Here is a 16,716-nt window from a genome sequence, read left to right as displayed (position 1 = left end):
AGCTCACAGCAGGTCTTTCAAAATACCATGTTGATTATGGTGCCATCAGTCTGTCTACACCAGGCCTGCCAACATTGCTAACTGCAGTGGAGCTGAACGTGCACCAGCTGTTGGGTATCTGGCTAGAATAGATCAGCTGTCCCAGTTACAGGGTTAGCTGCATCTTTGACCCCCCTTCAGTCTCCCCCAAGTGCTCCCTTTCCAGTAACAGGCCCTATGCCTCCACTTGTCTCAGGCTGGAATCCCATGATCCCCCCAGTTCTCATTCTGGGCCCCCCAACATCAGCACCCTTGCTGACCAACTTTGGTGTCTCTGCAGGTCCAGCTGTCTTTGACACTCGTAAGAGCTTTCCCTAAGGGACCTGTGACCAATTGGTGGATGCAGTGACTCTAAGCACCTTCTTCCAAATGTTTATTTATTGATCCATAGGAACATAGCATTCCCAAAGAAAAGGGTTAAAACAACAGAAGGCTTACATGCATACATCTGACTTAACCTTAGTATTTCTCTCAATGCTTGGCCAGGCTAAGTTGCCAAGTTTGGTTGGATGGATTCCTGAAGGTTTCATCACATGACATAATTTTTAATTAAAGATCAATCTTTTAATTCCCAGTGACTCCAGGACAATCCTGGAGGGTTGGCAATCATAGGCCAGGTCCAGCTGCTCCCAGGCACTCACTGCCTCTGGGGGCTGGTTTTCCGTCTGCTCCTCTGCAAATGCTGCCTCTGGTCCCTGCCTTCCCTGAGCTTCATGGAGGGTGTTTCTTTAAAACCAGGCAGGCCCCTGTTGTATTGATATTGATCTGAAAGGCTTAAAGAATTAAAGGTGTTTATAAACCCTGTCACTGTTCAACAGTAAAGCAGTATTAAGCGGGTTTGGGATTGTTTTTAAATAGAGGTATTGGTTTTACTTGGTTACTAGGCAAACACCCCAAAACAGTCATTCAAATTGAAAGTTTAGTGATTTTGTTTAAACACAAGAAAAGGCACAAAGTTAAAACAAGCACTGATATTGAAACTGTGGCTGAGGGATTATGCAAAACAAAGTATCTCTGCTTTTGAAGTCAAAATATCAGACTCTTATTTTCAGAACAACCTTTCTTTGATGAAAAGGAAAAGGTTCATTTTACTCTGAATCCTGATGTGGCCATTCTCTTATCCTGTTCTTCACATACAGACAGACACACAAGGTAGAGGAAAGACAGGGTAGACAAGATGGGTGATACACGGCTTTGATTGAAGTTTTCAGAACACTGGACCACTGGTTAGTTACGAGTGGGTGGTTTGGCTGGCAAGTTGGTCATGACTCCTGCTGCTTGGACCCTCATTAGTTATATTCTGGTTCAGGGCCATCATCTGATTGGATCCTTTTTCCTTAGATAGGGCAGGCTTGGGTGGATGCTGTTTAGTTGGTGTCAGGGTTTGATGAAAAGCCAAGAGAGGAGGAAAGAAATAGACACAACGTAACACAACAAGGAAGGGAGGCGAAAACAGGATCTTACATGTCTCTGGGATGCTGGCAGTTAGATATCCACACTGACAGGCTGAGGACTGGATGTCATGAGAATGTGATGACTTTCAACACTCACCGGTGAAAACAAAGTTCCTTAAACAAAAGCTAGGCCAGCCAGCCTTCCGTCCAGGAAGCTGCAGTGCTGGCAGGTTTGAGGATGAGCTGAGGGAAGATGAGATGAGGCGAGCTGGGATGCAAGGTGGGAAGGGGACAGGAGAAAGAACTGAAAATGTTTTTATCAAAGTCTCTCCTGAACAAACCCCAAAAGGACAAAAATGGGAGACTTAGTACATCCCCCACTTGTTATTTTGTCCACTAATTAGGCCTAAGGTCTGTCACACCAGTTTTGGTCCATTAACTTCTTGTTGCACATCTTCTGTTTTACCAAGCATGAGTTCAGCCGTCCTTGAATCATGTCAGCAAGTCTTTTTTGTTTGCACTAATCCAGCTTCTGTGTCTGGTTGGCTAGCACTTGTTTATAATATTCATTTATTGAAAACAACCTGATTTTCATGGTTAATTTCCAAGTAGGAAAAAATTGTAGGTTATGATAACATCTTCTGAACTTTCACTCATGTTTTGTGTTTGAGTTTACAGTAGGGGCACATTTTGTAGGCCCAATAGTCACAACACTTCTTTGTTCTCTGTCTCCACTCATGGGGGCCCCCGTCCCCTTGTCAAACTCATCTGGTGAGCTCACCTGGGCAAGGGGGCCATCAAAGAGAACACCCCCTTCATTGTCTTGTGTTAGCTGGCTAGCTGAATCCATTGTGCTCTTTTCCTGGGACACATGAGCGACTGCTTGATGATGCCCTCTCCATGAGAAATAAACAGGTGTTCATGCTAGTCATACAAATGATACCGATCTCTCCCACGCTTTTCACAGCTGGCCCTAAGGGACGCTTGAGAAATGGAACAGCCAGTGGTCCTCTCTACCAGCTGCGGCATGGACCTGCTGTGATGGGCACTTGCTGTGTTCTGAGCGCCACTTGTGCCGGGCGGAAATAATCTCTGTTATCAGGCACATTTTGGAGCCAAACCCAGTTTGTTGTTAATAATATTTCTGTGTGGCAGGATAGCAGCCACTGTGGATAGCCCAGCTGATCCTCCGTGCTTTGCCCGTTGAATCACACAGTTGTATTGATAGGAGGGCCGCATGGTCTAGTGTTTACCGAAAGAGATTGGGAGCTGCATTCTAGTCTTGGCTCTGCCTCTCACCTGCCAGGGAATTGCTCAGCCTCCCTGTTCCTCAGTTTCCCCAGCTCACCTCATCTGCAAAGCTCTTTGAGATTTGTAGGAGAAAGGGGCTGTAGCAGTGCCTGCTATAATTGTTTGTGTGAGTCATTGTCCAGCTGGCTGGGAGGGACCCCTTCCAACATTCTAGCAGGGAAAACCAGTGATCGCCTCCTGGTGAGTCCAGGCCCTGACATTCGTGGTGCAGGACAGTTCTCTGGTGCTTGGCCCTGGATGCAAACCAATGGTGAAAAGCTTACCCTTGTATGCAGGTTGTTCACAAAACAACAGGCATGTTAACACCAGGAATTGTCTCCATCTGCCCCCGCTGCCACTGATGGCCAGGATGCCAAGGTGAAGGGCTTTTGTCAATGCTGTTGCTCTATTACCATCCAGATGCCGGCTCAGTACTGAAGGTCATAGCCCTTCAGAAAGGAAACTTCGCCGCAGCCGAAGAAGTCATTCTGGAGGAGCTGCAGGTTTTTAAGGTGCGATAAATGGCTCATGTGTGTGAATGATAGTGGTGTGCAGGCATCTTTGTGTGTTTGTGCATGTGTGTCTGAGTGTGCCACATATAGGAGTGTGTCAGTGCAATCAGTGATACACACATAGTATGCATGTACAATCCATGCAAACTACATTACCACCTGTGCTGACACGTGTGTGTGACAGTTTCATAACGTGTCAGGTATCAGAGGGGTAGCCATGTTAGTTTGGATCTGTAAAAGCAGCAAAGAATCCTGTGGCACCTTATAGACTAACAGACGTTTTGGAGCGTGAGCTTTTGTGGGTGAATACCCACTTTGTCAGTGAATTCACCCACGAAAGCTCATGCTCCAAAATGTCTGTTAGTCTATAAGGTGCCACAAGATTCTTTGCTGCAGTTTCATACGTGGCACCTGCTGCATGAGTAAGCCTGTGTGTGCAACTGTTGTTATGTGCAGGGTGTGGCATAGTGCCTTCCATTTGGGTAAGTGTGTGCGCACGTGAGCTGTGTGTGTGACTGTCTCTAGTGCATGCCATGGGCTGGGATCTCCTCTCATGCTGGCACAGATAAATGAACTCAGTGCTGGACTAGTGGGGAAAGTGAGAGGAGAAGCCGGTCTGATCTGGGTGGGCTGCTGGGGGCAGGGGCTGGCTCCATTCTTCTGGGAAGCTTTAGTTCTTGCTTGTGTTAGTAAAGATGTGTGAGCCCTTGGGAAGCAGTAAACGCTATACATGATGATGGGGTGGTGGGGGGTAGGCAGGGAGCTGAATAAACCTATAAGGATTGAAGATGCCACAAACAGAATGTGGAGTTTTTGAAGACAGGGGTGGGTGGTTTCTGTGCCATGTCCTAGCTGAGGGCTGTCTCTTCCTCCCCCAGGTTCCCATGCCCATTACCACCATGGAAATCTCTGTCAAACGAGTGAGTAGTGACTTCTCGGTGGGACAAATGCAGGGCAGAACCCAGCCTGCCTAGCACACATGCTCGACATAGATGGACACAAAGGGGCTGTGCAGGGAGCAGAGATGCTGGGGGCAGATGTGGGTGTGTATATCAGTATTTAAAGTCCAGGAAACCATAACTGTGTCTGGCTTGGACTAGACCGAGCAGGAAACATCAGTGCACGAAGATTGGCAGATGCCTCCTGGCGGTGGCTGCAGCAGCTCTGGGGAGCACAGTGTGAGAAGCATGGTGTTAAGCTACCCTGTCTATTGCAGCAGCCAGTGCAGGATGTCTCCACTCAATGGAGCTTCCGTCAGATGCCTTGGAAGACCATTCCCCAGCTTAATGGAAACTCTCCTGATATTCATCCTAAAATTTTGGTTGCCCCTTTTGCCACTTCCCTCCTAGTCCCGCCCTCTTTGCCCACCCAGTGGAAATTCCTCTCCTTTGGGAGTGTTAATTTCTAACTGGAAACGAACTCTGGAGTTGATGAGCAGGGAACATAATCCATCCATTGTTCTTTGATGGATCTGCCTGGCTGGTTACTAGCCTCCATACACAGCCCTGTTGATACCCTTGTCCTGCCCTGCCCCCCCTGCTGCTCCAGTCCTGTGCCCCCAGCCCAAGCTACACCAATGCACTTCCCTCCTTCTCTACAGCTTCCAGCCTTGGGCTCCCCATGCAACTCTGCCAATGCCCTTGCAGCACCCCTGCTAGTCCAGGCCTTGCTTTCCTGTGGTGCCTCAGTCTTTGTCTGTAATAACAAACCTCTCCGATCCTGGCTTGAACCCAAAGCAAGCAGAACAGCGCCAGTCTCCAGAGACTATCCTTATATGGCCCCAGGCAGGCTTTGAATGCTGGCTCCTGCTGGGGAGAGGAGAGTGCCCCAACCCCATTGCTCTGCCCAGCCCGTTTGCCATGGGATCATTGTGGAGAGCTCGGCTCTAGGCAAAGCCCCCCTACTGTTTACCAGCCTGTTCCCATTTACTCCCACAGCAAATGCTCTACGTGGGCTCCCGTGTGGGGGTGGCCCAGGTGAAGCTGCACCAATGCGAGACCTACGGCACAGCCTGTGCCGAGTGCTGCCTGGCCCGGGACCCATACTGTGCCTGGGATGGCATCTCCTGCACCAGGTACCAAGCATCGAGCAAGCGCCGGTTCCGCCGCCAGGACATCCGGACCGGGAACCCCATGCACCAGTGTCTGGATCAGAACCTGACAAGTAAGGTGGCCCATGTGCTCCGCCTGTGTCCCAGCCCACGTGTGGCTGAGAGGGGTCAGCTTCCCACTCAGCATCCCAGTGACTGGGTGCAGATAGACCTAGAGATGCCAGCCAGTGGCTGGGCATCCAGGACTCTCCTGCCCACTGGTGTCATGGCAATGCCTGGGCTGTCCTCCCATGTAACTGGGATCCTGACCTGAACAGCACCTTCCTCCAGGTGGTGGTTTTACCCCAACGAGCTTTCCATGTGTGCTGAGCAGGGAGGTCACTCATGCAGCACCCCAGCCCCGCTCAGACATCCTGCACCCATGTCTCGGTCAGAGGCACTGAGCGTGGGCTCTGCGGTCACAAATGAAGATTCTCTTAATCAGCTGTCGCTGTGATGTTGTGCCACATTATACAGAGAACCATAGGATCATAGACTCTTGGGGTTGGAAGGGACCTCAGGAGGTCATCTAGTCCAATCCCCTGCTCAAAGTAACAGTCCCCAGATTTTCACTCCAGTTCCCCAAATGGCCCCCTCAAGGATTGAACTCTCACCCTGGGTTTAGCAGGCCAATGCTCAAACCACTGAGCTATCCCTCCCCCCCAAACCCATTGCCTTCTCTGATGTTTGAACTCAGGACCTTCAGATTATGAGACTGACACGCTGCCAACTGCGCTAAGAAGGCTTGGTGATGGGGGACAAGCCACCCCTGCCCACAGAGCAAATCCAGCCAAATATGCCCTGCCAGCACTGCATGGGGTCATTGGGGTCGGTCCAGATGCTTTGGACCTGAGCGGAGTCAGGGCTGTCCCCTAGGGGTTGGGGTGGGTGGTGGCTGGCACTGGCTGCCTGCTCCCTGGGGTGCACCACGTCCCTCAGACACTGAGCGAACATCTATGTTCCACAGTGGATGAATTTGACAGTGCTGAGGAGAAGGTGGTGTATGGGACGGAGCACAACAGCACCTTCCTGGAGTGCGTCCCCAAGTCGCCCCAGGCCACCGTGCAGTGGTTCCTTCAGAGACCCCACGACGAGCAAAGGGATGAGGTGAGTCGTCCTTCCCCCACTATGCCTTCCCCTCCCAGTCTGCCTCCTGGAGCACCCCGCCCCCATACCCAGCATGGTGCCCGTTACCCATTGCTAAAAGCTTCCAGTCCAATGAGCAGAGTCCTCCCTGCCCCTCTTCTTGGCCTTCCAGTAGATGAACTGCCTCTTGCCCGGGGCTCCATTCTCTACACGCTGAGCCTGCAGGGGCCTCCTCAGTGAATGTTACATGAGCTCTGGGCCTGGGGCAGGACTTGCCTGATGTTGTGAGAGCAGGTAGAAGATGGCCCCATCAGCAGTGGGTTACAAGGGTAGGAAGGAGCAGCCGTGCCTAAGGAAAACAGATGCAGGAGAGCGGTTCCCTTGGCAGGGTAGCCCCATGGAGCTGGCACTGGGGAGCCGACATGGATGGTAGGTATAATAGGCTGCCATGGGACGCTGTGCTGGGGCTGCTCCGACCCTGGACCTGCCAGCAGGCTGGGGCTGCTCCGGCCGGGGCTCGGATCGCTCAGCCAGCTGGGGCTGCTCCAGCCGGGGCTCGGATCGCTCAGCCAGCTGGGGCTGCTCCGGCTGGGGCTCAGATCGCTCAGCCAGCTGGGGCTGCTCTGGCTGGGACCGGCCTGGAGCACCTCTGGCAGTAGGGGAGGGGAGGCTCAGGGTTCCAGCTGGCCAGGTGCTTCTCGGACCACGGGACGGGGGGCGGGGGATCCAGGATCCAGCTGCGGGAGGCAGGGCTTTGTGTGGACGGGATGGGGCCATGGGGCTAGCCATGGAGCTAGCCTTCCCGACACCCATGGGAGCCAACTGTTCTCTGGGGACCTCTCTCGACAGGCCACCCCAAGCAGGATTTTCTGGCTCTGATTGCCTCCACTAGTGACAGTGGCCGGGATATTTTGCAGGCACCCCTTGCTCTGTGTGGGGAGGTGCACACAGCCCCCAGGGCCACATCATCCTGGGACTGCCCCTCTGACACATTTAGCCCCTGCAGTCTGATGATCAGCCGCGTCTTTGACTCTGCTTCCCCACTGGCTTGCATCCCCGAGTGCTTCCCACATGCGCCCCCTCTCTGCTCCCTCCACCTGCCCAGCCATCCTGCTGGATGTTCCTTGAGAGACACTGACCAGGGAGGCAGGATCTCTCTGCCCCAGCTCTCGGTGCAGCTGGCCAGCCAGTGGAAACTTGCCAGCGCTGCTGTAATGGAGGAGGGGAGGGTGGGAGGCTGCTTAGAGTGCAAGGCTGGGGGGAATGTCTGGAAGCCACAGAAGCCATCAGATTCCCTTTGACTGGGGGCAGGGTGCCAGGGGACCTGTGGTCAGAGCCAGCATGGTGGGAGGTGGGATATGGGATCACGAAGGCCAGGGGTCAGAGCTGGCGAGGTAAGAGGTGGGATATGGGATCACGTGGCTCAGTGGTCGGAGCCGGCGAGGTAGAATATGAGATTATGTGGTTTGGTGGTCAGAGCCAGCAAGGTGAGATATGGGATTATGTGGCTCAGTGGTCAGAGCCAGCATGGTGGAAAGTGGGATATGAGATTACTTGGCTCAGTGGCTGGAGCCAGCGAGGTGGGAGGTAGGATGTGGGATTACGTGGCTCGGTGGTCAGAGCCAGCATGGTGGGTGGGAGGTAGGATGTGGGATTATGTGGCTCGGTGGTCGGAGCTGGCATTGTGGGAGGTATGATATAGGATCACATGGCTTCATGGTCAGAGCCAGCCCAGCAGTCCCTGTGTTCCCACATTTGATTGCCGTGTGGTCACTTGCAGGTGAAGACGGATGAGCGGATCCTGAAGACAGAGCAGGGGCTGCTGTTCCGGAGACTCTACCGCCCAGACGCTGGCACCTATTACTGCAAGAGCCTGGAGCATGGCTTTGCCCAGACCGTCACCAAGATCACGCTGGAGGTGATCGAGAGCCAGCAGCTGGAGCACATCTTCCAGCGGGATCACGAGGATGAGTCCCCTCGCCCACCCTGCCTGGTGCCGGAACCCCGCCTGCCGCCAGGGCACAGGGCCTGGTTCAAGGACATCATGCACCTGATCGGCTACGCCAACCTGCACCAGGTGGAGGAGTACTGTGAGCGGGTGTGGTGTGGCGACTGGCAGCGCCGCAAGGCCAAACCCCACAAGAGCAAAAACGCACTTAACAGCATGGATGCCGGCAAGAAAGGGAAAGCCAAGCTGCACGAGAGGAACCGGATGCCCAGGCAGGCCATGGCCACATAGAGCTCGAAGGGAGGGGGGTGTACACGAGGGGGGAGATGGGAGAGAGGAGGGACCTACTGGAACAAACCCCTCTCTGAAGGGACAATCCACCCAGCTAGGAACAGTGTCCATGGTGCCCTAACAATAGGACCTGCCAAACCAGGAGCTGTCTCGCAACATGCCTGAGTCTGGAGACATTCACCATTGGAGGCACGGAACATCTCTTGATTCCAGCACTGGAGACGGCTCGGGGAGCTCCCCTGTCCCACCAGAGCATCTATTTCTCACCCCACCCCAGCATCTCTCCCAGTTGAGGATGTCTTGTTTCCGGCCAGGCTGCAGGTGCATTGAATGATCATGGTGGGGCTCTCCTCAACCTTCAGTGCAGCCCTGGAAGGGCATGACTTTCCGTAGGAGCATGGCAGCTCGGGGCAGGGGGGTGATACAGAGCAGAAGGGCCAATGGAGAGGCTGGTAAGCAGGAGCTGGCTACGTACCTGATGGGAGAGAAGGAAAAGACCACCACACCCACAGCAGCGGGATGGCTTGGTGGGTTCGGTGTGGAGCTGTGGTAGCCAGGTTAAGTGCCCCAGAGAATGAGAAGAACCAATTCTTATACACTCAGCTGGGGCCACAACCGGCTGTTCAGTAGGATACTGTCAGCCTCCTCTGGCCAGCTCCCATGGCACTGTGGAGTCAGGGGAGGAGGAGTGAGTCTCATCAGAGCTTCAGCCCAGTTATGGACAGAACGGTTACCAGGGTGGAGTTGAACATTATTTACCTCCCACAGGAACCCTGCTGTCTCTCCGCCCCCTGGCACAGGGCAGCAGTCAGAAAGGGGGCCCAGCTAGTCACTTTACATGTGGCCTCAGGCTCTGTCACGAATGCCCTTCGTTACAAAACACACCTCAACATTCACGTGGCCGTGGACTCCCCCTACTGCCTCGTGTCACAGCAACATTCACCCGGCCATGGAGTCCTCCGCCCGCTCCGCGTCGTGGCAGGGTTCACCGAGCCGCGGAGTCCCCCGCCCGCTCCGCGTCGTGGCAGGGTTCACCGAGCCGCGGAGTCCCCCGCCCGCTCTGTGTCGTGGCAGGGTTCACCGGGCCACGGACTCCCCAGCCCGCTGGGCATCGTGGCAGGGTTCACCAGGCCACGGACTCCCCCGCCTGCTCAGCAGGTTTCACCGGGCTGCAGACTCCTCCACTCACTCGGTGGCATGGTAGGGTTCACCGGGCCCACCCGCTGGGCGGCATGGCAGGGTTCACCAGGCCGCAGACTCCCCCGCCCGCTGGGCATCGTGGCAAGGTTCACCCATTCGAGGAACGCTGCAGCATTCACCCACCTACAGCACATTAAGGAATGAGAGTGTCTTCACTGAGCCAGTGACCTAGAGCTGAAAGGCTCCGTCTCTCCCTGCAGATCCCCGAACTAGGCGATCCCCTCCGCAGACCCGTTATCCACTGATTGCTGGTGAAATCCATCCGTTTGCTGAACAAATAAACCAACCCATTGCTGTGGAAGTGCAGATGGGGAGTCACTTGCCTTTGTGGCCATTGAGTGGGGTTGGCTGCGGTGCTGAACGTTGTCTCGGTGAGCGATGCCTGAAATTAGTGTTTGCTTCCAGAATGCAGTTCCAGCTGTGAAACTGCATATTTCCAGTGACTAGGCAGCAAAAGTCTAAGTGTCAGTATTTGATCCTCTTATGTATTTATTGATTTATTAGGGGCTTTCCCCCCTAGGATTAGTCCTTTAGAGCTCTCTCTAGTCTCCTCCAAAATCAGACTGCTTGACCTCAAACCCATCACAGATACAGCCTCAAAGAAAAAGAGTGCCAGCATAATGGCTGTTCGGTATTGTAACAAGCTGGCTTGTACAGATCTCTGGCTGCCTTTTGCTAGCTGGGAATCATAGGATCAGATCTCTGCTGCAGCTGGGAATCCACTCAACCTGACCTGGCCACTTCAAGAGACCACCAGGCAGCCAGTTGTAGCAACCTGATTTTCCGCTTGGCCCTGGTGCCAGTTAGAGCAGCCTAGTGGCTGCTCTGATTTACACCCTCTGACAACCCTTTCAGAGGGACTGTTGGCCAGCCAAGAATAGCTTTAGTGCATAGCGCTTCAGCCACATGCCTACGCTGGGGAGGGGTGGCATAAGAACTGGCTATGCTGGCTTTACACCATCTGTGAACTCCCCTTTGCCAGGCCAGACACAATAGGTATGAGAATAGAAGAGACTGTCTTGAGTTGTGTGTCATAGGCCCTATATAGCTGAGTGCTAATGGAGATTCTCCGGGAGCGCAATGGCAAGGGAGCCTAAAGCACGAAAACTTTGTTCCCAAAGCCAAGCTGTGCTGCAGCGGGATAGCAATGCAGCCCTGCCATGACATGAGGTTGTGGCCGCGCTGAGAACTGACTCACCCAGAGGAATTGCACTCTTGCCTTGTTTTCTAAGGCCAGATCATGCATCCTTCCTGCCAGCACCTATGACCTTTCTCCAGGGGCGCTGGTAGGGGAGTCGCTAGTGTATGCACTGCCCAGGAAGGGCATCCAGATCTGGCCTGGGGCGTCCACTGGCCTGCCCCGTTGCCGACAACAGCCGGGTAGTAGAGCGTTGTTCATTCTCTGCTGGGCCGTGCACCAACCACCTCCCTCATACTCTTGGCTTCCAGGTTATTGTGCCCTCTCTGGGGTCCCTCCAGGGGGTGGGTCTCTGTGTTAGCTTGCCCTGGCTGGGCAGCTGTGGGGAAGGGAAGCCTTTATGCTATTTAGCTGAATGGTGGTGTCTGCCTGTCCAGCCATGCAGAGAGGCCGGGCTCTAGCCCTGCTTTCAGGGCTTCCATCAGTGTAAAATATTTGCTTTACCCAAGGTGACCTGGGAGAGTAGGAGTGGGGAAAAAGCCGAGTGCTGGCACTGGTCAGACTGGTTCCTGGTTAAACACAGTGAGCCACGTGCATCTGATTTGCACGTTCCAAAGCACCAGTGCCACAGAGGAAAATGTAAGCAGCTGGGGTGGAGGATGGGCAATGCAAGTTCCATGGAGCGAGGGCTGGATTCTCCTGTCTGCTACACCAAGCTAGCCTTACTGTGCTGTAGGGGTTGGACTCTAGCACTGGGAGTCCTAGTGCTTGCTCTGCCACTGACCCACTGCGTGACCTCAGGGGAGTCACTCCTGGAGCCGCTCTGGGCCTCAGGTTCCCCATCTGTAAAATGAGACTGACCTATCACCTCAGATGTTTGCTGGGCTGAATTCCTTCAGGTGCTTTAACATACTGGGGTGGAAGGGTGGGAAAACCCTGAGCTTGGTGCTGCTTTGCAGAGCACTGTAACAAGGGGAGTGCAGCCCTGCGTTAATACTGTAGTATATATATCTGACACGCCCTGTGATGAGGAACTCCCTCCTGCCTCTACAGGGGCCGAATCAATGATCTTTGCCGTCCCTAGCTACGTCCTGTGAGTAACTGGCTGACCTTCATCTAGGGCTTTGAGGACAGGCCCTATAGCCTGAGCGTGGGGGAGGAGAGTGAGTCCAACAATCAGCGTGTTCCTGCAGCTGGCTTGGGTGCAGCTATGGGGCATTTATTTTTGGGAAATGGCAATAATGAGCAAAGGGAGCAGGAAAGAGAGTAAAATAACAAACAGTCCAATACCGTGTGGGCAGGGGGCTGGAAGCCAACAGCCAATGGTAGCAAGCAGCCTGCGGTGCAAAGGGGCCTGAGTCCTTGACACTTGTACAGAGTTGTTGTTGTTATCTGTATTGTGGTAGGACCCCAGAGTCCCAGTCATGGACCAGGTGTTAGGTACTGTACAAACACAACCAAAAGGAGAACCCTGTCCCAGAAAGCTTCCAATCAAAGTGCAGGTAAAACCAACCAATCAGCTGCACCAATTCTCAGCTATAAATTGGCTGTCTAACCCCACCCCCTCATTACCGTAACCCCACCCAGGGGAGGGGATTGTTTTATAAATAGCCTCTTCTCCATTATGGCTGGAAGGACAGGCCGGTTGTGATGGGGGAGGCAGCCTTGGCCCAGGTAGGCCCAGGGCCGGCACTTCCATTAGGTGACCCTAGGCGGTCATCTAGGGCACCATGATTCGGGGGGTGGCATTTTGTGCGCTCCCCATGGGGCGCGCGGAAGCTTCTGATTCCACTCCCATCACGCCGCCGAAGAAGGACCTTCTGCCGATGTGCCGCAGAAAACAGCTGCAGGCAATTGAGCAGCTCAGTGACTGTCGCTTGCGGCATTTCGGTGGAGGATCCCTCTTCAGCGGCGCGATGGGTGTGGAACTGGAAGTTCCCACGCGCCCCATGGGGAGCACACAAAATGCCACCCCCCGAATTCTGCCTAAGGCGTCAGAAACGCTGGCGCCGCTCCTGGGTAAGCCCACCCAAAGGAAGGCAGTTGTGAGCAGATGAGAAGGGTGCTGACCAGTCGGGAAGCAGGCATGCTTCTGCCATTGACCTTGCTCTTCCCAGCCTCAAAAGCAAGGGGAAGGAAAAGGGGGTAAGGAAACCAGGTGAAACCTTTATCTGGGGAAATGCAAGCCTCCTCGTCCCCAGGTGTAAAATGTATTAGTATAATTAATCTAGGCATATAATAGCTGTCAGTGTGGCCCTTTGGCCTTAGATGGTAACAGACCCCCTGCCACTGAGCTAAGGGAGACTCTCTGTTAGAAGGGTGGGGTGTATGACACACAGCCAAGCAGTTCTTATTCTGTCCCCCCGGAGAGCACCTGGTGACTGAACTGGTCTTCGGCCAGACTCAGAAATCTGCAGGGACCCAGGCATTCCCTACAGCAGTGGTACCCGAATTGTGGGGCATATCCCCCTAGGGGGCATGAGGGAACGTCCAGGGGGGTGCGGCAAGGCTCAAGCCAGTCCCCACGGGGAGGGAGCGTCCTCCCCAGCCTCTGTTCTGCCCCCAGCTCTGCTCCCGGCCACTGGCCCCACTCCTGGCTGCACTGCAGCTGCTGGCCTTCTCTCTCAGCCCCCAGCTGTGGTTCTGCTCCTGGTCCGAGTTCCCCCTTTTCCCCCCAGCCACGACACTGCTCCCGGACCAGGTGTGTGTGTGGAGGCACAGACACATTTCATTACTGTTCCTGCAGCGAGGGCTGGAGGATATATCTTGCCCATTGTCTCCCACTCATCCCATTTCCCGAGAGCTGTGATGTCCAGAGCTGGCCTGTGCATGCAGTTCAGGATGGGAAGTGGTTGGGGAGTGGGTGGGCACCAGTCCCATAGCTTCCCCTTCCCTGTTTGTTAGCTCCTTCCCTCCCCTGCACAAGGAGAGAAACTGACCCTGCTCCCGCTCCTCCTGAGTGAAATCCTGACTGCAACTGCTGCCACTTCCTGCCTCACATGCCAAGGTGCTGAGGGTTCCATATGTCATGTATAGCTGACCTTTGGAACTCACTGCTACAGGAGGTCATCAGGGTCCAGGGGTGGCATTTCCAAAGGGCCCGGGTGATTCATACCTACTGATAACACTTGGAGCTGTGCAATGTAAGCTGAGAAGAATGATCAAAGTTCATGCTTCTAGGCAGAGGAAAGGCTAGGAAAGGGTGCCACCCATGGCAGGGTGCATTGCAAAGAGAGTGCTCTCATGTGCCTTGCCCTGATGCACTGGAAGAGCCAGAGTGCAGGACTGCAGGGCAATTCCTGGCATCCCCATCAAGGGATGTAACTTTCAGGTGACTTTCAGTAGCATAAGGCCACTGTCCGATCACTGGGGTCCAGCTCCCCCGTGTTCCATATCTGAGCTGATGCTGCAACTTCCACCAGCTTTAAACAGGCAGAAAATCCAAATGCGGGTTTCATTAGCGGGGACGGGCTGCAGGGCTGGGAGCCAGAACCAGTGGAAATCTGACTCCCGCTGTCCATCTCTCCTGACCTGTCTCATGTGATATCCCCCCTGCCACCTCCTTCACTCTCCTTTCTCATTCTTTCTTCCAACTCGCCCTCCTCCTCCCTCCTTGCCCATTCCCAGCTGCTGCTTGTATGTGTCCACGCTGCACAATATTGTGTTGTGTGTGACGAGCTCCCAGTTGGTGGTCTCCTGATTCCCATTAAAGTAGCAGCTGAAAAGCCCAGTCGCAAATTCCCCAGGGCGTCTGCCATGATGCTGAAGTTGTATCAGAATCTCCTCCTCGCGGCACTATCTTGAGAACATGCACTCTGGCTTCATGTTAGCCCTTGAGCTCCCACTTACAAATGGCTCCCGCCCCTTGCTCCCTTCTGGGCGGAGTTGCTGAGACTGGACCATGCCTCGCTTTTGGTTTCACCTCCTGCCGGGCCCTTGTGCCCTGAGTCAATTGGGCTGGCAGGGAAAGATGGTCCTTGCTTGCAGATCACTGCACATCAGATGCTCCCAGGGCATCCTGAAGGTGCCAGGTGTGCTTACATGCTCCCGCCCAACCACGACATGGCTGCTGCCCTGAGCTGGTGGCTGCTGAGCTGATAAGACAGTGAGGGAACCTCAGATCCAGGTGGGGGTGAGGAGCTGGTACTCCCTCTGCTCAGGGGACAGCTCCCAGCACCGCCAGGTGAGAGAGGCCCAGGGCCCATCACCATTCACGCTCCAGCTGGCTACAGTGCACTGGAATGAAACAGGGTGTCTGTGGGCTGTTCAGCATTGGATTCTTGGACACCAGGCCTCACACCCCAAAGGGAGGCTGATCTGTGTCTGTGTCTGTATTTTACAGCCAGGTGTGGCTCAGAGCCCACTGTCTCCCAGATGTTCCCCCCATTCCTTACACACAGATACGCTACCCACTTGGGCTCAGCCCCATGGTCCATATTCCAGCCCTGCAGCGGGTGCAGGTGGGTGGGTGGGCTTGGCTGCAGAATGTGCCCATGCTCTTTCCAGAAGCAAAGGTGCCTGCGAGTGCTGTCACTAGCAGATCAGAGGGAGGCAAAGGGGCAGTGATTAAACCTTTCCCAAGCTCGTGGCTGTAGAGGAGGAATCAGAGCCCAGGCTGGGCTGAGCAGAGAGAAGCCAAAGGGGCAGATGGGAGGGAAATTCAACACATTTCCTCTACTCGCCTGCATGTCACTCTCTGCTCCAGACAAGGACTGGGCTGTCCAAGGGAACCTCTGGAATAGGGGTGCTCATGGCAATTCAGTGGGCTGTGGGGGCTCAGCAGCCTGCGGTGCCCTGTCCCAGCCCTAGGCCAGGTAGTAATTGCCAGCCTGAAAGCTTTGGTCAGTTAGCTGGCATCACCAATCTGCTCCCCCTCGCGTTCCTCTGGCTGACTGCCGCAGCTTCGCTCAGGCCTCATCCGTGGAGCGCTCCGGCCTGGGACCTGCCGCAAAGGATTCTGGGGGATTGGTCACCCTGTGTCTGAATGCAGCAAGGGAGGCAGGCCCCTGTTCCCTTGCTCAGGGACTTGTTGGCAAATCAGGCACTGAGAACATAGCAGCTCACCGGCCCTGGCAGCTGGGTGCCCAGCTCCACCCTAGGAAGCCAGGTGAGGTGCAGCGGCCTCAAGCTGTTTCTCCAGCCTCCAGACAGAGGGGAAATCAGTTCTGTGGCAGCCAGAAGCAGCAGCTCCTTTTCCACATGGCCAGCGTGATCTCACTCGCTGAGTAAACTCCTCAAAGCGGATAAAGATCTCACTCCTTCCTGCAGCCCCTGACACCACACAATAGTGTGAACCACAGGCCCTGCTGGGAAGGGCTTTGTTAAAAGTGAGAGAGAGGAAAGGAATCACATGCCGAAGTCTGGGCTGGGCTGAGCCTAAACCAATCAGGGGCTGGTGATAAACCTCAGCCAGCCAGGGTGGGCGTCTGCAAGCCGCTGCCACGCAGGGCAGCACAATGGGGAATTGTTCCCTGTTTGCTGGGATTTCGTCACCCCAGGATGCAGGAGAATCTTTCTAAGGCTGGAACAAAACTGCACGTGCAGCGCCGGGAGGGATGGTTCTTGTTTGGCAGCTGTCCTTTCATGTTTGTCGGGGAGAGAGGAAGTGATCATTGGCCTGGGGTGGCCTGGCGCATAGACCAAAGCCTCATTCTCCCCTGGGTAATGCTGAACAGCCGGTCTTTGCCATATCGCCTCCCTCAAAATGTATAAAGCCTCTGCTGTGTGCT

General features: G+C 54.6%; 1 protein-coding gene and 1 non-coding gene across 2 annotated transcripts in view; one reads left to right on the top strand and one right to left on the bottom strand.

Annotated features, from left to right (window-relative positions):
- SEMA3G (semaphorin 3G) overlaps positions 1 to 10,196 on the top strand; it is a 78,150-nt gene extending 67,954 nt beyond the window's left edge. Inside the window, exons 12-16 of the mRNA XM_032791378.2 lie at positions 3,144 to 3,235; positions 4,114 to 4,155; positions 5,173 to 5,398; positions 6,292 to 6,431; positions 8,191 to 10,196. Of these exons, the coding sequence (XP_032647269.1) occupies positions 3,144 to 3,235; positions 4,114 to 4,155; positions 5,173 to 5,398; positions 6,292 to 6,431; positions 8,191 to 8,649 (959 nt within the window). The 3' untranslated portion in view covers positions 8,650 to 10,196. The remainder of the gene's footprint in view (positions 1 to 3,143; positions 3,236 to 4,113; positions 4,156 to 5,172; positions 5,399 to 6,291; positions 6,432 to 8,190) is intronic.
- On the bottom strand, positions 5,997 to 6,069 carry TRNAM-CAU (transfer RNA methionine (anticodon CAU)). Its single transcript has one exon. It is a non-coding gene; the product is annotated as a tRNA-Met (tRNA).
- Positions 10,197 to 16,716: the final 6,520 nt, after the last annotated feature.

Source organism: Chelonoidis abingdonii, chromosome 16 (assembly GCF_003597395.2).
Source record: "Chelonoidis abingdonii isolate Lonesome George chromosome 16, CheloAbing_2.0, whole genome shotgun sequence".
NCBI classification, from domain to species: domain Eukaryota; kingdom Metazoa; phylum Chordata; order Testudines; family Testudinidae; genus Chelonoidis; species Chelonoidis abingdonii.
Note: the sequence above shows the minus strand (reverse complement) of the source record. Positions and strands in the feature narration are given on the sequence as shown.